The sequence below is a fragment of the Dermacentor andersoni genome, chromosome 2, assembly GCF_023375885.2.
Source record: "Dermacentor andersoni chromosome 2, qqDerAnde1_hic_scaffold, whole genome shotgun sequence".
Taxonomy (NCBI): Eukaryota; Metazoa; Arthropoda; class Arachnida; order Ixodida; family Ixodidae; genus Dermacentor; species Dermacentor andersoni.
This window is the reverse complement of record NC_092815.1, coordinates 69,866,953-69,889,148: the sequence shown is the minus strand read 5'-3', so window position 1 is coordinate 69,889,148 and position 22,196 is coordinate 69,866,953. Positions and strand designations below refer to the sequence as shown.

At 41.2% G+C, this 22,196-nt stretch overlaps 1 protein-coding gene across 1 annotated transcript in view; it reads left to right on the top strand.

The window, feature by feature from the left end:
- The window catches only part of mei-41 (ATR serine/threonine kinase meiotic 41), a 127,512-nt gene that overhangs the window by 16,253 nt on the left and 89,063 nt on the right, over positions 1 to 22,196 (top strand). Inside the window, exons 9-20 of the mRNA XM_050188850.3 lie at positions 281 to 366; positions 462 to 534; positions 1,173 to 1,261; positions 4,303 to 4,484; positions 7,855 to 7,922; positions 8,965 to 9,111; positions 9,729 to 9,826; positions 11,618 to 11,710; positions 11,837 to 11,898; positions 13,695 to 13,790; positions 13,891 to 14,005; positions 21,502 to 21,754. Coding sequence (XP_050044807.1) covers positions 281 to 366; positions 462 to 534; positions 1,173 to 1,261; positions 4,303 to 4,484; positions 7,855 to 7,922; positions 8,965 to 9,111; positions 9,729 to 9,826; positions 11,618 to 11,710; positions 11,837 to 11,898; positions 13,695 to 13,790; positions 13,891 to 14,005; positions 21,502 to 21,754 — 1,362 coding nt within the window. The remainder of the gene's footprint in view (positions 1 to 280; positions 367 to 461; positions 535 to 1,172; positions 1,262 to 4,302; positions 4,485 to 7,854; positions 7,923 to 8,964; positions 9,112 to 9,728; positions 9,827 to 11,617; positions 11,711 to 11,836; positions 11,899 to 13,694; positions 13,791 to 13,890; positions 14,006 to 21,501; positions 21,755 to 22,196) is intronic.

The window sequence follows — 22,196 nt, the reverse complement described above, 5'->3', positions numbered from 1 at the left end:
GTGAACACTCAGATCTGGCTCAGATCATGCTCACATTTCACAAATCCAAATCTGCCAGTGAAGACACAATTCTCCATTCTATCAGCAGCAGAACAAGTTGCAGCATATCAAGTTGATCTGAATTCACCATTGGAAGATGCGAGCCTGATCGGAATAAACTCAATGGAAAACAAGTTCTTCGCCCTGGAGAAAAAAAAACTTGCTCCAAATTGACCAGTGGAATTCACCTATAGTTTACGTTATTGTGTAATTTACCTCTGAAATGCACTATTTACTGTAGGTTTCAAGTAAAACCTATGTTGGTGTCCTGACTATGGAAGTCAGCAAAGCTCTTGCCAAATCGGAAGGTGGCGAAGAAAATGTGCGGTATGTGCTTGTTCTCTACATGTGTTAGTCATCACTGCCCGTCTGAAAATGTAAAATTTGTTGTGTAAACCATGTTTTCTTAAACTTTTGATCAGGCACTCTCTCATTGCCAAGACACTACGAGACAGTTTTGTTGGAATCAAGTTGGACAGGCTCCTGTATATACGGGTATGTCCAACATTTTTCAAGGTTCTCAAGGTTTTTTGCTAAGATTCTACATAAATTAGTTAGTTTGGGCATATCTAACCTTGTTTAAAAGAAATAAATGAAGAAATAAATGGTAAATTATACTTGCTAAATAGCAAACAGGTTACCTTTACCAAAAACCATGCACCATTTGATTTCATGATGTGCCAGTCATTGGTTGTCACCTTCTAAGTGCTTTAATTAATTTACTTGAAGGAACATGCACATGTAATGAACATCTACAGCAAATTCTACTGTTAAAGGGAACACCTCAATGTGTGGCTCTTTTGTCAAGGCGCTGCACATAGGTGTAGAAAGGTGCCAGTTCCACCCACTAAAGGTCATTGGCTACAACGCAGGGTGATTGGGCGATTGCATACTTGCCAGAGGGAGAGATTTGCACGTGCTGTGTGTTCACATCTCCCATTTTACAGTGGGCCACTCTGTACAACAGAGATGCAACGGCGAGGCACAGCTATCGAGAACTTAAGGGGCTTTTGTATCTTGCTGAACCTGTTTCTTCGTATGTCAAGATTAAAATACATACTGTCCTGCACTGAGCCCATACTCACTTAACCTACTTCCTTTCCTTTTTTTTTTTTTTTTTTTTTTTTTTACAGGACACTGGCCTTGATAGCCTGAAGAGGGTGGCCATCTGCTTAGAAGCTCTGCAAATAACTGTGCTTCAGTTGTTGCAACCTTCTGCTCTGTGAGATATCTTTTAGTTTGTTTTCATGTCTAGGGCTATATATTCGCCAAGTCAACAATGAGCAGCAAGAATTTCAGCTCTTAGCCTAGTATTCACCAACTAAAATGATGTGGGTTTATTGAGGAGGTGTTTCATTTTTTATACAAACAAAGTAACCATGATGTTGACCAGCTAGCTTGAGCCACTCATGATGTGATTCACAGTAAACATACCTACCTACACAAGAGACCAAATCTAATCATTCTGTTATCGTTTCAATCTGATTTTGAGGTAAATTCTGGTTTACACATGTTCATTTTGCGTGTGGCTGCATTCTACCAAAATTGCTTCAAGCAGTGGTAATGTGTTCATGGAGTGATAAGTGGAAATGTCAAACACCTGTTGTACCTCTCTGCCAAATGTCATTGTCACAGGAACATGTCAGATCCTCCAGTGAATCATGATTTGTTCTCAACCTTTCAGCACCTGAAGAAGCTGCACTACTGTAGTATGTTGATCGAGTGTAATGTGCCTTGCTGTATCTTACGACACGTGCATGATGTCATGTAATTTACCATTACTGGGGTCAGGACTGCAGTGGCAGCGTGAGATGAAGATATTTGTGGCTATTTGGGGGACAAGTTTCATCACTTTGTGACACAACAGTTCAGTACTGGTGTTAACAGTGCAAAACGTAGACAGGACACGAGACGAGAAGATGACACCACAAGCGCTGACTTTCAACAATGTTTATTTGAAAGAAACACGGCTTCTTATACCATTGCCCACACGTGTCACAGACACGTGATTGCACATCATGTGAAACACACACTTTTTTTGCACTCATCCTGTTAACGCCAGGATGAAAAACCAACAAGCCCATGCTGCTATTCTAAGAGTTCAGTAGCTCTACGCATCTACGACAGTGCTCGCTGATATGATGTGGCATGACGTTCAATTGGTTGGCCGTGGAGTCCATGGTGTTGAGCCATGCCAACGTCCACTAGCATGCTATCAGCTGCACAAGCTGCAGCCTCTTCATCACTAGGTGCTGTAGACATCCTCAGCTCATGCTGTCATTGTGAAGTGGCATGAACTAAAGGCATTCTGTCTCACATTTTTGGCAACTGTACAAATACATGTCAGAGTTCTTTAGCTTACCCTACTGCACGCCTTCACTTTAAAGTTTCATGAAACTAGCACAAGGTCATACTAGACTGGCATATTGCTCTTCTACCTGCCACGGTGGCTTAGTCGCTAGGGCGTTCTGCTGCTGAGCACAAGGTTACGGGTTTGAGTCCCAGTCGTGGCGGCCACATTTCAATGGGGGCAAAATGCAATAAAACTCAGATTTAGGTGTGCTTTATAGAACCCCAGGAGATCAAAATTGATCTGGAGCCCTCTGATATGGCATCCTTCATAAGTTTTAACCCATCGGTCACTTTCAGAATGTTAAACCTCATGATTTCATATTTTTAACTTTCTTTTCTGAAAGTCTGTCAGTTCATTAAGAAAGGATTAGATAGCAAGAAAAATAAAGAATAAAGACTCATGCTGCTGGCACTACAGGTACTATGTTCCTGATCAATCACTCTCAGGGTGATTGATCGCCTTGTTTGACAAGATTCCCACTGTGACACCTCATTGCAGTGACACCTCATTGCAGTGATGGACATATTGTGAGTGGCTTTGCTAATCAATGCACACAGGAAGTAATCTCTTGAAAATGATCAATCATGAATGTAGTCCCTGTTTGTCAACTAGATTATCTGTGATGTACTGGTAGTATAAAAATTTATCACAGCCTTAAAGGGTGAGGGATCGGGTGGAGGAAGCTGGTCTTGCTTCTTCACCCGCTGGCGAGTAGATGCCTCAGCACAGAAGTCCAGCAGCAGAACTGCCCGTCACCCCTGCTCCACCAGGAGGAGGGGTGACGAGGGGTGAAATTGGAGGAGGAGGCGGTTATGGCGAAAGCGTGAGAAGAAAAGCGCAGTCCGGTAACGATGGCTATGAGATGGTGCAAGCGTAGTGCACGTCGTCTGGGAGGTCTGTCGGCAGCAGCTGCTGTGACTCTTGCCCACGTGTCACCCACACGCTGCCTCTCAGTCTCCAGATTAGTGAGACAGTTGCGCAACACTTCGCTCTATTTGCAATGTGCCACACTAGACATATTGTCCGCGCCAGCCATTATATCGCGAAATGAAAACACTTATAGAGTTGCGCTCAAATTTCACATTGGGAGTATTGTAATCGTCAGTAATATTTCTTTTTTTTCTGTTTCTTTTATTTCCACTTAGAGAATAATTAGGTCACTTAATTCTTGGCGAATCCACTATTTTTGGGCATTCATTTATTTGGCCTTCTAGGCAATCCCAACTGAGTCCGAATTATCAATTGGTGACTTTACTGGTTACAGAATAAGCTCTAAGTGCCTTGTCGTTTTCTGTTTTTTGTAACTAGCTGCTACATTCACTTAATACTCAACATTTTTGACAACAGGGTTAAGAAGGAGTATAACATAAGGTGCTGCACCACTGTACATCTTTCTCGGTGAACGGAACTTGTGTTTATTGGAACATATTGTTACAAAGCTACATATTGTTACATATTGTCATTCTACGTAGCAATATCTTTTGGGTCTCTTGAGGTTCCATATAACAAAATTCTACTGTATATAGTCCTCACTTGGCGAAAAATCTCTAGGGACAAATTTGGGCTTAAAGTAAGCTCTTTAGATAGTCTGCATTCACTGCACGGTCTGCAGAAACTAAACATCCACTTACCTGCTTGCATACCTGAAGTTTCCAATCATCTGGAAATTTTTCTTGTGCACAGTGAAGCTCATCGAGTAGCTACTTTAGCTGTGTGATTTTGTCTGTTAAGGGGTTGCAGGTGCAGTCATGCCTAATATTTTTCAAGTGTGGCTATAATCTAAAAAAAGATCTAATCATGTATAATCCACATCCATCGAAAGTCCACACCGCACAAAATTTCAACCTTTGAATATGTATGGTCTGTGGACTAGTCCAGAAAATGGGATATTTCTTTCTGTTCCCCCGCAGCTCCAACTCACAAAATGAAGCAAAAGCTATAGCAGCTGAGAAAGCAACCATGCGTGTACAGCTTAATGTCAGCAGCGAGCGGATGGTGTTGGCTCTGCTCAAGGACTGCCTCGAGTGTCGCTTGGATGATGAGCGGCTATGCAACGTTTTCCACATCCTTGTGCTCCTCCTGAGATGTCAAGGTAATGAGAACATACTGCTTAGCATTTTGTCAATGTGTCTCCACATTCAGCTTTGGCAGCACTAGGAGAACAGCACTAGGTTTCTCTTTAATTTTGCATGAACATATTCATGTTGGTCTTGTAGTAAAGGTGGCAGTAAGGAGTGCTGAAAAAAACTGCACGGTATGCCATAGCACCGTTAACAACTTATCCTAAGTGTAATGGTAAAAGGTCAAAGGTCAGTCTTTTCTTTATTTATTTATTTGTGCAAATACCTGCAGCACCACAAGGGCATTGTAGCAGGGGGCCACTACATAGATACATTGGTACAGAAAGGACTGACTCCAGAAAGAAAATGTACATATGCAGAAAGCTCAGATAAAAAAAAGAGTAAGACTAACACCAGCAGGAAAACATAGGCAAAGGCAACCCAGAAAACAGTCAAGTGAAAAGATAAGTTATTGCAATAGGCAAACCATAAACCAAGACACAAGTGAAAAAAGTGGAACAGGGTAATATGCAGCTATGTAAAATTTGACAATAAGAACGATTTAAACTCGGGACAGGTTCTACATTGATTAATGCTCTGAGGGAGCCTATTCCATAGAGATGAAGTGTGCGGGAAAAATGACTTGTGGAAAACTTCAGTGCGACAGCGCAATTCAAGAACTTTATAATCATGATCGCATCACTGAGGGACAAAGTGGGGAGGCAAAATGCACAGACCTTTGTCTATTCCGGTGACACCAGAGTAATATATCTAGAAGGACAGTTGCAGTTTTGCAGTCATACGACGATGCACTAGTGATTTCCAGCCTAGATTTTCTTTAATTACTGAGACACTGCTGCGAAAGTCATACTAATTGCCAGAAACAAACCTGGCAGCAAGGTTTTGAATTCGTTCGAGGTTTTTCAACAAGGTACGAGGTTTGAGAGTCCCACGCTTCACTAACGTATTCCAGAGTTGGACGTACATTTGTAACGTAAAGTTGTTCTTTTACATTTAAAGGGGCCTGATAAAAATTTCGTCTGATTAGGTTAAGTATTCTGGATGACTTTAAAGCGAGATATTCAGTATGTTTATTCCACTTCTCAGTTTTCTGAAAAATAGACACCAAGATATTTATAATGCTGAACTTTTTCAAGAGGAAGGCCATCCAAATTATACCGTGATCTTACCAGCAGATGTTTTCGGGTAAAGGACATGAACTGACATTTTGAACTGTTCAAGGATATGTCTCATTTTTTTCACCATGCTTGAATCCTGTTAAGGTCATTCTGTAAGCTGGAGACATTCCGTATGTTTTGCACATTTCTATAAACAACACAATCATCTGCATATAAATGTACTTTGTATTCAAAGCCCTCCGCAATATCATTTATGTAAATTAAAAATAACAATGGCCCAGAACTGAACCTTGCGGTATGCCTGAGGTTATGGTGACTTGAGTTGATGAAACTCCATTGACGAGAACATGCTGAGTGCGCCCAGTTAAATAACTATTATTCCAATTGATTATAGTAGGGTGTATCGAAAGGTAGGATAACTTATGTATTACTAAAGCATGAGGAACGGTATCAAAAGCTTTCTTAAAATTGAAAAATATCTAGTCAATTTGAAATCCTGAAACATAAGAAAAAAACAGATCATGGCGGAACTCTACAAGTTGCATCATACATGGCAATCCAGGCTTGAACCCATGTTGGGAACTTGAAAAGAATTTATTGTTATGTAGATGTTTCATTACGGCAGAGTAAATAATATGCTCAATTGTATTACAACTTTAGCACGTCAGAGATGTGGGCCTATAGTTCTGCACTGAATTTTTATGACTGCCTTTATGACTTGGAACCACATTAGCTACCTTCCACTGAGCAGGCAATGAACTGCTGTGCAATGATTTATTAAATAACACAACTAGGAAATGGGCTGTTACTTCAAAACAAGCTCCTATTACATGAGACGGTATATAGTCAGGACCACAAGCTGCTTTCGCCTTTACATTAGTAAGCAGCTTAAGGACACCATTGTATGTGACAGTAATCATAGGCATGCTCTCATAAGGCATTTCATGTACTTCATGTAAGTCGTTGGTGTAAGCAGAAGAAAAGACGGATTTAAAATAGGAATTCAGACAGCAAGCCTTCTTGTAATCGTCGTACATGGGATTCTCACCAACTCCTAAATTAGGGATAGTGGTCATCTCCTTACTATTCGCTTTCACAGATTTCCAAAATTTTTTAGGGCTTCCTTTTAACTTCGTGCCAAGCAAAGAAATATAACTTTGCTTAGATACTTTGATCTTTTCTGTAATGTTTTTGCCTATTTCTCGCAATGTTTTAAAGACAGACTGACATTTAAAGACATCTTAAAGACAGTCCTCCATTTCCTAATGTATTTTTTTCTCCCCATTATGTTTATAACAGTACAGTGACAAATTGCGAAAAGGCACTTTTGCTATATATGTTTATATATAGTACTACCACTGTCATCATCTTTTAAGCTAGTGGTCTTTTGTGCATGTTATCCTAATTGCAATGCCATCACTTTATTGATATTTTTGTTTGTAAGGTGTGAGTTCCTATGCATGATGATCTGTCAGTCTATTGGCATTTCATCTTAGATGCAAGTAATTTTGAAACATTAGAATAACAGTGGCTGGGGCAGTGAATCACTGGGAATTAGTACAGTAAATCAGGATCACAACTGACATAGCTGTTCTACCGCACATGATTGCTATGTTTGTGCATGGTTATTTATTCTAGTTCTAGCTTAGAATATCCTTGCAGTAAGACTCCTTTAAGGCTGATATTAGTTAGACATTTCACTTGATTGAATCTCTGCAAAGTCACCAGCATTACATTGTTGATCATTGTTAACTATTTTTGAATGACCGAATTAATGTACCTTAAACTAAATATGTGTTGCTGTGCTGCATAGTGTCATGCACTGCATGCAATGTTTCGTGTTTGCCTGTTCCTGTAAAATTGTCATCAGCACAAAAAAAAATATTGCCTGCACTCTGTCTTTGCTAAAGCCACTTCATCTAACCTTCAAGATTAGTTCATTTGTTAGCCCTATGTTTTTGATGTCAAAGGTTACATAATTATCATAAGATATATTCAGTACACAACGACTGCAAGGAGACCTTTTGGTGTGTGCTACTGTAGCACTTTCTAAGGTTGTAAGCATGACTGTAATCATGTTTATTTACCCAGAAAAGTAATAACACTTTCATTTGATGATGTCTTTAATAATGAATGGAGATGTAGCCTAGTTTCTGAGCTGCTTTATGGTACAAGGAAGAGGATTTGATATCTCCATCTGCTGTAAATTTTGAGTGACGTTCCACCACATAGCTTTTCTCTTTCCTCACACACCATCTTTCAGAAGTACCAAGTGCAAGTGACCTCCTCAGCTTCTTTCCCGCCATTGCAGTAGCATGGAACACCCGATTTGTAAGTTTGCTTCTTCTGTTGCTTTAGTGCCGGGCCATTGGCCTGGTGGGCCTTTAGAGATGAATTCCCACGGTGGGTACTTGTAGTGTGCTGTACAAGGCATACCTGCATAGGCGACTCAGTGGCTGTGGCATTCTGTTGCTGAGTGTGAGGTCGCAGGTGTGATTGCCAGCTATGGTGGCCACATTCTGATGGAGGCGGAATGATGAGGCGCTCGTGTACTTGGATTTAGGCGCATGGAAAGGAACCCCGAGTGGTTGAAATTAATGTGGAGTCCTTCCTTCTCCACTAGAGCCTCTCTCATAGTCCTCATGTTGCTTTGGGATGTTAAACCTAATAATTTCATTTTATTTAATTTTGCCTGTTTGAGGCAAGTCTTCTCTAGAGAGGAGGGCAACGAGTGTGGCAGAGAATGCCATGTTAGGGGGCCAAGATATAGATATTATTAACCAAGCATTGTACGAGTTTGTAGGGGCAAATTGTAACCCTTTAGTGCTGTGCAAATGACAATGGCTATAGTTTTTTGGTCTTCGCTCCTGTAATAAGGGCCGACAGCAGCTAGCAGCGATAGAAGGTGATAAAGTAGTCCGTGGTAAAAGACATTGACATTTGTACATACAGTTAAAATATTTGGTTGCTTTACTATCCTACAAAGAGATGTAATTCAGCACCCAGTTGGTACTGAGGTAAAAAGCACCTTAAGAGATTTTGATACAACGTGAAATTTATATGATAATAAATACGGTATATTTCAAAGCAGTGATATTTCAGAATTGCATTTAATGGCAGAAGTGTTTGAATATGTTGCTTTTCCAAACAAATGGGCAGGCATACTTACATGCACCTGAAAGTATCATTTGTAGCACTGTTCCTAAGAAACATGGCTCACCCATATGATTTATACTGACAACATTTATTTGTTGCACTGGGTGTGAAGTACTTGTTGAAACCTTGCTCTGATCTGAGGCTCTGCCATTGCTTTAGTTTTGTTGCTTTGAGCGCCACCATATGTTACAAATTTTTGCACCTATCTGCATTACAGGGAAAGGTGCCTGGCCTTGAGTCTTCAGGTACAAAGCTTCAGTTTGAAGGAGAAGGGTCTGACGATCTACTTTGTGCAAGTCTAACTGTAGCCAGTTTTCTGCCACGTGGAACGTTCAACGTGGAGCCCTTGCTGAGCCATGCACTTGTATGTACACTTCAGCTGCATCCTCCCTGGTAGCGTGAATGTTCTAATCACGCACAATTTAAGAACAGCACTTGTGTGGAAATGTTACTTATTTGATCATGTATAATATGTCATGAAAGGTTTATGCGCTGTGTAAATATGTAACTTAGTCACGAGTGCTTTGTGTTATGTGTAATTGCGGTTGCTTTCCACTCTTATGTTAATTTGAACTCATTTGACAGAGTGTGATGAAGCCTGATAAAAGGAGCATTTGCATGTTTTTGTTTGATATATTTTAATAAAACATCACAACAAATGATGGGTATCTAATTAAAGTTAGGAATAGGCAATGAGCATGCATATTCAAAGTCACCGTGTGTGTTCTTGAGATGCTAATGGTGGTGCATGCAAACGTTGACTTAAATTAATTTCTGGCATCTATAGTTGTTCATTTAAGAATGTGATGTGCTGTGAAGTTTTGAGTAAAGTAAATTGGACTGCACTCACAGTCAGCATGCTGCAACCTGTTTATTTTGTAATGTGTGTGCCTATTAATAGACATTAAAACTTTGTGTGTGGCATCTTGAAGTGCTGTGTTTGAACCCTTTCTGTGCTGATGGTGCCCTTGCGTTTTCCAGACTGCAGGATCGATCGAAGTTCAGAGGGCCGCCGCACGGCTGTTGTGCCACTGCATCTTGCGGCGGAATGCATCCACTGCTGTGGTTCATACCATCAGGTGATACATGTTGCCCCTGAGTTACCAGGTTTGACTACTTCACACTAAATAGGCCTCTTCAGGGGCTTGGCTAGGCACTGTCAAGGCTTCCAGTTTCTGTCAACTGATTCTTGGCCTACTGTGATTGCTTAGTGGCTTTGGCCTTGCGCTACTAAGCACAAGATCGCGGGATCAAATCCCGGCCATGGCAGCCGCATTTAGATCAGGGTGAAATAATGCAAAAATGCCTGTGTACCGTGCATTGGGTGCATATTAAGGAACCCCAGATGGTCAAAATTAATCTGTGGTGCTTCTCTATGGGGTGCCTCATAACCAGATCATGGTCTTGGCACGTAAAACTCCGGAATGTAATTTTGGCCTAACTAGTGCAGTGAATGCTATTGGAAATTAACAGGAAATGTAATGAATGTTGCATAAATGAAGGAGACGTATAAATGGCTCATCTGGCTAGACCACTGGCTTGTCTGCAGTCAGATTTTACACAGGGGTAGCAATTCACAGCATATTTTGTGTAGTGTCATGTTTGCAGGCAGTACTGATGTGTTTTGTGAAGGTTACATCACAACTGTACTCATACTTAGCAGGCAACGCTAAGGAAGCTGCACAAGTAGTCCGGCCATTGAAATCTCTGTCCATGCATTTCCCAGTGCAGTTGTATTTGGTCTGCGACGCTTTCTACAGAATACTAACTACGTTACATAATACCATTAAAACTTGTGTATGTGAAGTTCATGTCAAATCCCTTGCTATTTGTGCACTTTTCTGCTGCTTGTATTCAGAACACTATGTTTTGGCCATTAGTGCTGACGGTGTGCTGTGTCCGCCGGTCGTAGAAAGGTGTCACTCTGCTCGTTCACTGCAGGTAGGTTTAGACCTGTGACTTCTCTTGATGCGAAAATTGCATCATATTTCGCACAAAAAAGGTGAGACATTTAATGTTATGCCGAATTACATTATACGTACGTATCTTTTTTTCATATATGATAATCTTTTTGTTGGAAATGCAAGCAGTGAGAGAAAGACGCCTTTTTAGCGTTGCCTGCTATGTATGAAAGGGAGTATAGGCATCAGCAATGGTGATATGGGAATGGAGTTGTCATTGTCTCAGTAAGAAGAACGGTGGTGCCATCTGTTGTTACACCGAAACATTGCACGTGCCATGTGCCATAACAGTGAAAGACATCGCAACCATTTAATTGCTGAGAAAATTTACTTCCTTTTTTGTTTCGCATTGCTGAAGACAAGGTACTTGGAATTTATACTGAACACAACAGGGAATTAGTGCATCGAGACATGGTGTTTTAACAAATTGTGCTGCAAATTGCTACCTTTAAGTAATGTGTGAGTGTGAGTGAGCCGGTGTTCAGACTAGATGGACCATTTGTGCCTGTCTTTCATATTTACGCAATATTCAGTGCAGCAGATCTTTTAAAATATTCTGTTTGGCTGCATTTTCTTGGTAAGGCAAGCAGTCCAAGGGCTTTTGCATAGTCTCTCATAGACTGGATGCATTTGTTCCAGTGATATGGCTGAGAAATATCAAGTTAATACAGATTGATAGATTGAACTTCTCAACTTTAGAAAGATCTGTCTTGCCCTGTGCAGAGGTTTGGTACAGCAGAAAAAACTTGCTTAAGAAAGTGGTGTTTTCAGTATAAATGATGCTTTGGACATCTTAGACCACTAATATATCACTTTAATTTGACTTTATATTTGCCTATTGTGTCCCCTTATTTCATTGTTCAATTTCTTCTGTCTATTGAATCATCATTTAACATTGTTCACTTTTAGCTCAGTCATCGAGAGAGCGCCCGAGCCAAATTTGTTGTCATGGGTCGACTGCATTCGGGACCTCTGCTGTGTCTTGTCGGGAAAGGCCAAAAGGCATGTATTCTCCTTGCAGCTCTGTTGTGTGCGTGCTCATTACGCACCTGCTTTTGCCAATGCTTGCATATTCAAATTGTGCTCTTTCACAAATACATTAAAAATTTCTTTTTCTTTTTTTCTTAGCTTTCAAGTTGGAGATGACTGGCAGCAGCCAATTGCTGTATGCTGCTTTGCGTGTGAAGCAGGTAAAATTTGTAGAAAACAGTCCCTTTTAAGCACAAATTTGCTTTACAAGCTTTGAATATCTGCGTTTGCTAGGGCTGACCTGAGTTATGTGCAGTATATTCTACGTAAAATAACCTTAGAGAAACTGTGACACCAAATTTTTAAGCTCGAATTATGCATTGCATATTAAACCATACTGCAGGCAAAGTTTAAGCACGTTCTGTGCGATGGAAAATTTGTATTTGAATTTTTCATGCTATTTCAGTTAAATTGTACAACAGTCTGGTAACATTAACAGGTGACGGAATGAATTGCATTCTGTAGGGTCAACAGGTGATGTCCAAATTGCACACCTATGGTCTCCTCGATTTGGCTGCACTTTCTGCACTAGTTCAGGGGGTGCAGCACTCTAGCACTCGATTTGCCAGTGCAGCTAGCGCCACCTGTACTTCGTCACTCGATTTGACGTCGTGCTGCACGAGTTCATGTACACTTCGACACTAGACTCTCCGCAAGTTCTTTTCTCGTGCATGTAGTGCAAGGCTTTTGATAGCAGACGACACATGCGGCTCCATGGCCATGCGGGTGTTGGTAGATGGCATCGACGGCGCCTGCTATTAGTAACGCAGCACGGACGCCAGTTTTCTTCAGGATGTGTATGCAGCATCTTGTTAAGGGCGCTTTCCGGGTTCAACTGCTGCTAAGTGCACTGAAGGCCGGGATTTTCCCTCAGGTCACAGTCGTTTGTATTAATTTTCACGAGCTTACCGCTACCTCGACGTTAAGTTTGCGTGAAACCACATCGGTCAGTCGTTTGAAACGTTGTGCCATATATGATTCAGAAAGGTGTGGAAACCACGCTTGGTCATGCTTTCTGAATAATGACACACCAACAAAATAACACACCAACAAAAGAAAAGCCACAGCCACCCAGTCGCAGCAGACGAAGGCCTATACGTTTCTGCACTTTTGTCCTCGATTTGACCGCTGCACCGAAAGCGCTAGCGTCGCGCTACACTCACACTTCAAGAACTAGCGCTGCACTGCACGAACTAGTGCAAAAGGTGCAGCCAAATCGAGGAGACCTCTAGTGATGGCTCCCCAGGAGTAATAGAAGCTAACCTTGGAGGCCATACATTTGTGTGCTACAAGTGCCATAAATGAATGCAGGAGCCGGAAGCACATAATGTCACCACGCCTTGGGTACCACCTTTGTGTGCGGTACACGTGTGGTTCTGTTTTCGCACGTGCTTCTCGGCGGTCAGTCTGAGATAATTTTTGCAGGTGTTTTCTGGTTTGCGCTGTTTTTATTGCAAGAGTGGGAGAATTGTGAGTACATTGTGCTGTTAAAACAATCCAGAAGCAGTTGCTCACTAACAGGGCAAGCCAATCGTGCACAGTGCCTTCTGCTGGAGAAGCTGCTCAGCGGTGGGCATGCAGCCTCTCTGCATGGTGTTCACGTGGTTTCAGAATATTTTGGAGCAGACGACTCAGCAGTGCTCCCGCACTTCTTGGCGTCACAGAAGCTATGCCACATCAGTCGGAATTTCTAGAAAGGGCTTAAAGGCAGTGACTCCAAATTGAAATCTCTGGTTAAAATGTGCTCTGAGTGCCCAGTATTTTTGGCTGTTTAACCTAACTGGCCACATTACTCTCAGTTAGAATGGTAAACTGAGAATATTTGGACGACCATGTCATGGCCCCTATAAAGCGTATGTCATTAATAACTTTTGCTCTCTCTAATCTTGTTTGGGTGACAGTTGTTTGCTTTTAGTACATGTATTCCCTCTTTGTCATGCTTTGTTTTTTTGCTCAGAAAGCCGGTCACTAATTGCTACCTTGAGTGACAGCAAATACATGTGTGATTGCATCATCAAGCTGTGCACCTCGAGTCACAGTTCCATTAGGGAAGGTGAGAATCGTACATAGCCTTTATACCGCTCATGTTGTTGATTTTCGTGTATATGAAACACAGTGAGCCGAGGGCATGCATTTTGTCTTGACTTGTGCAGCCATGGTTTCCCACTTGCCAAGTGTCCTTTGCCACCTGCACTTGGATGATGCTCTGATTGCAAGTCTGCTTGACCTTTTGGAAGATGCTGACTATACTGTCAGGATGAAGTTTGGGTATGTACATTGCTGATTGCCCTCTACTGTGATAATGAACTATAGAGACCACTTTGACATTGCTATGTGTTGGTTCAGTTTGTTGAACTGCATCTGTTAAAATAATAACAAGTGTGATTAAACTGATGAACGAGTTGTGAATCACAGGCATAAAATAAAGTGTAATGGCTGTTGTGCTGTATTTTGAAGTTATCCTCTTATATGCTATTCAGCTTCATTTACACACCATTTAGTGGTGTACCGACAGAAAATTCTTGTCTCACTTTTACTTCTTTATTAGATAGCCATAAAACCAATAATTATACTATGGAGCCTTAGTTCCCCAAGAGCACAACAAATAATTGTTGCCTTTTAGTGCAACCAGTTCAAAATGGCCGCCAAGAGTAGTGCAGCTCTGGATGTGAAAAAAGAGACTCATCACATCACCGAAATCAGTCATGGTGGTCTCATAGTATGACACCACTGGTACACACAGGCACACTATGGCCGTGCTTCCAAAAGCTGACTCCATTCAGCACTCAATGGGATAGGAAGGGACAGCATGCTCCCCTCTATTTCCGAGATAAGCGCACAGTTGGAAGGGCTGATTTGGCAGCTTTCAGTGACATGGTCATTGCGTTCCCTTCAACACACCACACTTGGCAAGCAGGTTAGGTTGTTTGTGATACCACATGAGTGCTACCTCCGCTTTCAGTGACATGAATAGTCTCCTGCTTCATGTCCATAACCACGCTGTGCCTGATATAAGTATTGAATAGGTTGTATAAAAGGTGCTGTAATTGTTTGTCGCACTCTTGAGGAATTGAGGCTTCGTATCATAAAAATGGATTCTACAACTACCAAAAAATACAGGGAATGTGGGGCATGAAATTTTTGTCAGTTCTGTTTTAGGATATTATAAAGGGAGCACAAAGCATAGAAAATAATTTCTAATGAAATAGTTCCTTTCTTGTATTGCATGACTCTTTGTTACCACAAGAATTGTTAGGTTTGTGGGGGCATCTTTGTTAGATGACTTTTCATAAGATTTATACACTGTAGACACGAACAAATTTTTGGTAACATCTTTTTGAAGACGAGCACTGAACTTGACACTCCAACAACTCTGCTTTCACAATCACAACTGTGCAGTCTGTTTTACACAAGTTATCGTGAGAGTTTTCTTTATATAATATTTATTGTGTGTGTGGCTCAGGACAGTTGCCAATGGAAAATGTCTGTGGTGGCCCTACTGTTGACGTTTAATCTGTCCAAGTTTCATGGCAAAGCTAGCTGCTTACTTGTGCAAAAAGACGGTCGGATAACTGTGCTTCTGTGGGAGTCATCATCTATGCCTTGTGATATTGTTCATAAACATAAAGTAGTTACACTTGACTGCATAGCTTTCTTTGCATACATCAATTATGCAGTGAAGCACAGGGGAACGAAGGTGAATTCTGTACACTAGTATGAAGCTTTGACTTTTGTCAGTGTTTCGGTGTGTGGTTGACTTTCTGGTACTGCTTTATTTCATTTTGGGACAGTCTTCTTTCTCTTAGCGTTTTCTTTTGCTAAACATTTAAAAACACTCAGGATCACAGATTTGGGCTGACTCATAAATAGCACTATTGCAAACACTGAAATGTGTAAAGTAAGGCATCTGGTCATGACAAGGTTGCTAAAACTATTGAATAGATTTTGGTTATAGCTGTGTTTGTGGGACGGTAACACTCCAAACATTTAATCAAGTTCTTCAGCTGTACCAGTTTCAAAACTTCCAATAGGCCCCACATGTCAGAATACAGACATGCCAATAAATGAAAAGCACCAGGATTTGCTGATTTTAATCTCGCCTAATCGTTAAAAAGAAAGAAGAAACACAGTAGCTACATATTGCCATGTTCTTAAAGCTTTGCCGTTTCATTGACCAGCTGGTTAAAAAAAAAAAAATTCTTCTAGAAATGCACAGCTAGCACAGCAAAAAATGAGCAACTTTCCAAATCAGCATGTTTCTTCTGCTGCTGTGAATGTGTTATATGAATGCTTGCAGCCATTAAAACAGTGCAACGCTGTTCTTTTTTTTTTTCAATTACACTAGCACACGAAGCACACTCGAAATCCAGTCTACGTTGCCAGATTCATGAAATAGTCAGCTTTTTCTCAGATCTCGCATCCCATAGCCTTCTTACCCTGCCTGTACATTTATTTTATTTACAAGTACTGCCAACTTTGTTGCCAAGCCTTAGGCAGGAGTGGGTATTTGGAACACAACAGAAATATCAATCGAGATAGCAGACACTGAACAATGAACTGCACAAGAAAAATCTTTTCATCATCATGATTTGATGGGCATAGACAGGGCATGAACGCTACCGTTTATTCACTAGTGCAGAAAGAAATGATCAAACTGTTGGGCAGTCAACAACTGTGGTGGGTAATGCATTCCATTCGGAAACCGTGCGTAGGAAAAAGGAATTTTTAAATGTGTTGGTCCTGCAAGAAAAATGTCTAACCTTTTTGTTGTGATAAGAGCGCGTGCAGCAGTGGCTAACTGGTAGAATATAAGATGTTTTATCTATTCCTAATTGACAGTTATAGAGTAAGTAGAAAAATTTGATTCTGTCCCGGTTACGCCTTGTGGCAAGGTTTTCCAGTTCTGCAGCTTCTAGAAGAGATGATGGGGACGTACGCCAACTGTACAAATTGAAAATAAACCTAGTTGATTTTCTTTGGACTTCCTCAATTTTAGTGATATTTGTTTGTGTGTATGGATCCCTGAAAATTGTGGCGTACGCTAGAATGGGTCAGATAAGTGCTTTTTATGCTAAAAGTTTTGTTTCTGGTGAAGTGTTTCCTATTCTTTCCTATCGATCGCCTTAAAAGGCCTAGTTTCTTCATTGCTTCGTTATAAATGTATGTTACATGCTCGTTCCACCTAAGGTCTGATGTAATTATTACTCCCAAGTATTTGTATGTAGACATGGCAGATAAAGACCCTTTGTTAATGCTATAAGTAAAGGTTAAGGGATTCTTTTTGTGAGATATGGTTATTGCAACAGTCTTTTTGGGATTAATGGTCATCTGCCATTTTGAGCACCACATTTGTATTATAGACAGCGAGGTGTTTCAAACTTCCTGATCAATTGAATTGCGTATTTCGTTATACAAAAGGCTGTCATCGGCAAAAGTCTTTATCTTGACACTGACCTTTATCTAACACTGATCCTTGTGGAATGCCAGTCTACAGTTTCGGGTGTCGAAGCTGCATCTTTGACTTGAACATGTTGCTTCCATAATGAGAAGTATGCTTCAATCCAGTTAACTAAGGTGTCACTCTTTAAAATGGGTTTTAGTTTATGCAGTAATTTGGAGGGAGAGATGCAATCGAATGCTTTTTCAAAATTGAGAAATAGTAAGTCAATTTGGCCTTGTCTATCTAGAGCTGTCGCTGAGTTATGAACCGTTTCCACGAGCTGAGTTACGGTCGAAAAACCTCGCCGAAAACCATGTTGTCTTGTGTTGATTATTGCGTTGTCGTTTATAAAGGTGGAAATGCGTTTAAAAATTATGTGTTTGATGGATTTTGCGCATGTGCAGAGTAAAGATATTGGTCTGTATGATGTGAGGAGAGACGGATTTATCGTTTTTGGTTTGGGGATGACCTTTGTGTACTTCCAATTGGCTGGGATTTCCGTGCATGACAGTGATTTCTCGAATATTAGGGTTAAATACTTTGAACACCACTCGGCGCACTGGAAAAGAAACTCATTCGGAATTCTATCTGCTCCGGGCAATTTTTTAGCATCGAGATTAAGCATAAGGGCTAACACACTTTCCTCAGCTAGGGAACTGTGGGCTGATACCGTCATTACATGGAAACACTGAGCAGAAGTATTGGTTGAGTGCATCTGTGATTTTGGCACTGTCGGTTAAAAAGGTATCACCAACGCAGAGTTTGGGTGCAACTTTCTTTTTTGGCGATAACTGCTGCCAAAACTTTCCTGGGGATGAGAAAAGGAAATTTTTTAGTGTTATTATTTAGTAGTATCCTTTTGCTTTTTTTCATCTTATCAGCTAATAATGTACGTAAGACGAGAAACCTTCGCTTGTGGGAACAATTGGGCATTGCTTATGTTGTTGTCTTGCCTTTATCAGCTTCCGTTCTATTCATACTATTTCTTTTGTTACCCAAGGATTGCACTTCCTCAGCACCTTTCACTTCACAGGTACAAAGTCACAGATACATTTCAGAACCAGGAACTTGAAGTAGCCCCATATTTCAACAGTAGAAGGTTCGTTTGATTCACACATGGCATGAAATTCAGAAAAAGAGCTATCTAATGCGTCCAACACATCAATATCACTGGCATGCGAGAAAACTGGGACAATTCTTTCTTGTTTTTCAGTCTGCGGGGCATAATTCACTTCCAACGTAAGGTACACAATTTTGTAGTCTGATACACCTTCGAAAACCTGATTATTTGCGGGTTGCGGCTGACAAAGGCAGCATTTGCAAAGAAAAGGTCCAGAATTGATAGCTTATTGTTTCGAATATGGGTAGCTTCTTTGACAAGCTGTGAAAGGTGGAGCACTACTATACCTACGAAAGGCTCAGAAGCACTTGAGAGGAGCTCAGGGAAATCGTTATTCCAGTTTACAGATGGAACATTAAAATCACCTGCAAGTAGCATACTGCAGCCCTTATTCCTATAGGCACACAAGAAATCATTAAGGTTATTTGGAGGCCGATAGAAGCCTTCTATGATCAGATTGCACTTCTTAAGAAAGATTTTCACAACAATGCATTCAATTTCTGTAATATCAGGCAGCCTAGCAACACTCAACATTTCTTGGAAGAGAATTGCAATGTCGTCACCACGGAAATCCCTGTCATGTCTGTAAATTCTGTAACTGCGAGGGGTTATTTCAGAGTTGGTGATATCACTATGCAACTAAGTTTTTGGTATTATTAAAACATGGGATTTGTGGGCAGTTATGATGCTCTCTAATTCGGCGGTTTTGTTTACTATGCTCAGGGCATTTACGTTTAGACACCGAAACTCTTGTTTTTATTTTTTAATACAGGAACAGGGTCATTGCGGTCATTTAGGGCTTTCTTGATGCAAAATGCCGGGTTTCATCTGTGTGCTGTCCCATCGATATGTTTGATTGTCAACCTTTATCCTGTCGTACTGAAGCCTTAATTTGATACCTGCTTTCCTATCGTTAGCTGTGCTGTCCCAATGGTGCTTCCTTATCTGCCATGTCACTGCTGAAAAATCTCCCGAAATAGTTAGCCCTTTGAGCTTGTGGCAGTTATTCAGCACATTTGTTTTTTCTCGGTGGTCTATATACTTTAGAATGACAGGACGGTGCTACTTTGCTTGCTTACAAGCCCATCTTGTGCAATCTTTCGATGAAAGATACTCGAACACCTAAATGCTTTACAAATACTTCTTGATTTAGTGTAGTCAATAGGGAATTTGGTGTTTCGTCCGCATCCTCTTTAAAGCCAAAAACTATTAGCTTGTTTCGTCTGCTCCTATTTTCTCAATCGATTAGTTTCTTTTCTAGATCCTCTATTGTTCATTGCATCTTCTCGAAGTGTGCTCTGAGTTACGCATATTTGGCATCTATGGCTTCCATGGTCTCAAGTTTAGACTCAATGGCATCTTATCGCTTCTGCATGTTCTTTTGGCCATCGAGATGTTCCCTCAGCAACTGTTCAGTAATGGGTCCAGGATTGGATTCAATATCCCCACTAAGCAGCAGTAACGAGAGCGAAAATTTTTTCACGTACATGCATACAGTACTAACACTGGAAGGGCATGCCAGCTGGACAAGACAGCGGTGAGAAGTTTTGACAGAAGAGTATGTGTTACTAACCTGCATGAACAACATGAATGGGTTGGTCATGGCTCTGATGGATGACCAGCTGACGTGCCCACTGAAAGTACCCCGGGGCAGGAGGTTGTTTACGTAGTCATGTGGAATGGAAGTTGAGTGTGCTGGTTTCTGGTGAAGACTTGCCCAAGAATCCAGGTGTGGCAGCGGCCTGTTTGTGCGGTCTCCACAGGGAAAGAAAGGGGGGAGTACAGGGGTGACGCTGCCGGTTGGATCTTGAAGGGTGCCGGTCATCGCTGTCGCAGCGGATAGAAGAATCTGCATGAACAACATGAACGGGTTGGTCATGGCTCTGACTGATAACCAGCTGGCATGCCCGCTCGGGTGTGCAGAACTTCGGCTAGCACATTGCTAAACTTCCTGTGAGTGTGCTTGTAACATTGTTAGTTTAGTTTTAGCGAGAGATGTGCGAATATTCGAAACTATCGAATAACAAATAGAATATTTGCCTAGTCCACATGATCCTCAAATCAATTAGTCGCTATTCGAAAATGCGAATATTCTTCTAATAGTTTTTGAGTACTTAACATTGCCAGCTCTGCATAATGAAGGATGAAGCTATAGAAAAATGCGAATTTTACCCCTGCCTGTCACAGTGGACATAGAAAGCGGGAAAATGCGCAAGCATGCAGAATCACCCTGGGAGCCAGACTTTTCCAGCTGAACCGCAATCATTCGCACTTAAATTGCTCATGACATGACAGTCTGCAATTGCTGTTGTGTGGTACTATTTATCGATGCTGCAACGGTGTGCTCTCTTCAGTCTGAATATGCTGGATAGCAACATTATTTGACGCAAGAGTGGCACCATTTGCAGTGAACTAGAAAATATCTGCTTTTATCGCTCTGCTGTGGCTGAAGTCAATGTCATTTCTTTTCTAGTTTTGAAGTTATACAGACACACTAATGGGATTATATAAGGCTGCCATTTAAAACAATTCTTATAATGCACAGCCATGCAAGCAGCAAAGTAACTTGGTTATTTGTTATAATAATAATAATAATAATAATAATAATAATAATAATAATAATAATAATAATAATAATAATAATAATAATAATAATGTTTTATTTCCCATCAAGAAATATGGAGGAGGCTGCAGGTAAAAGCTGCACGAACAAACGGCAGCATGACAGGGGCCCGCAGCTCCCTCTACAAGGCGGCAGTAAAAAAAGGTTACAGGAAGGAACGCCAAAAACATACATAGGCACCGAAATGGACACATAATGCTCTATTTAAGCTTTTGATAAAGCGTACTTCGTAATTTGTTGTGTAATTATAGAAAATTAATAATGTAGCAATTACTGGGCTGGTTTATATTAAAGGTAAAAAGGATGTTCATTATTCGAGAAGTATTCAATATTTGAATTTGATTCGATGTGCTTTGGGAATTATTCAATTCGTATTCAATTCGGCCTCAAAATTTTCTATTTGCTCACCCCTAGTTTAGCAATTGGAACTTATTCAGCAAGGCATCCCTTTTTTTGGGGGTGGGGGAGGGGAGGAAGATCACACTTCCGTCAGCTGAGACTCCCTCATGCCCTTGATCTGAAGTAGCGAAGTCCTTAAGTAAAGAGCAAAGAGTGCAAAGACGAGCTGCAATGTCTTGCAGGAATCGGCCCCTTAAAGTGCTGATGTCGAGAGGCGACCCCAGTGTCCGTGACACCATTGTGTCACGGTTGAAGCAGACTCTGAACAATGCTTGGCAGTCGGAAAATGCTCGCCTGCAGGACACATTGCTCACGGCAGTTGGCTGCATAGGACAAGACGCCAAGGATGAAGACTCACAGGCGTTCGCTTTGCTATGCCTGCTGCAGCACCTGCTGTGCCGCACAGCAGGCATTGCTGACATTGCACGGGAGCAGGTGAGAGCTTCACTCAGTTGCTCATTGGCCCAGTGGCTATGGCACTGCTTTGCTGAGCTCGAGGTCGCGGGGTTGATCTTGGTCGGAGCGGCCGCATTCCCATGGCAGCGTAATGCAAAAACACTTGTGTACCATGCATTGGGAGCATGTTACAAGAACCCCAGGCGGTCAAAATTAATCTGGAGCCCCTCCACTCTTGCATGCCTCATAATCAGGCCATAGCATTGGCATGTAAAACCCTAGAATTTATTTTAATCTAACCGAATTGCTCATTTAGTCTGTAATTAATCACGCATACCTTTCTGTAGATGCCCATGAACAGTTGAGCACCTTTGTAATGGTGTTAAATGAAGGTAGAATCAATATGTCCAGCAAACAGGGGATAAGCAAGCAGACATACAAATATACGAAGATCCTGGAAGCACTCAAACTGAGCATAAGG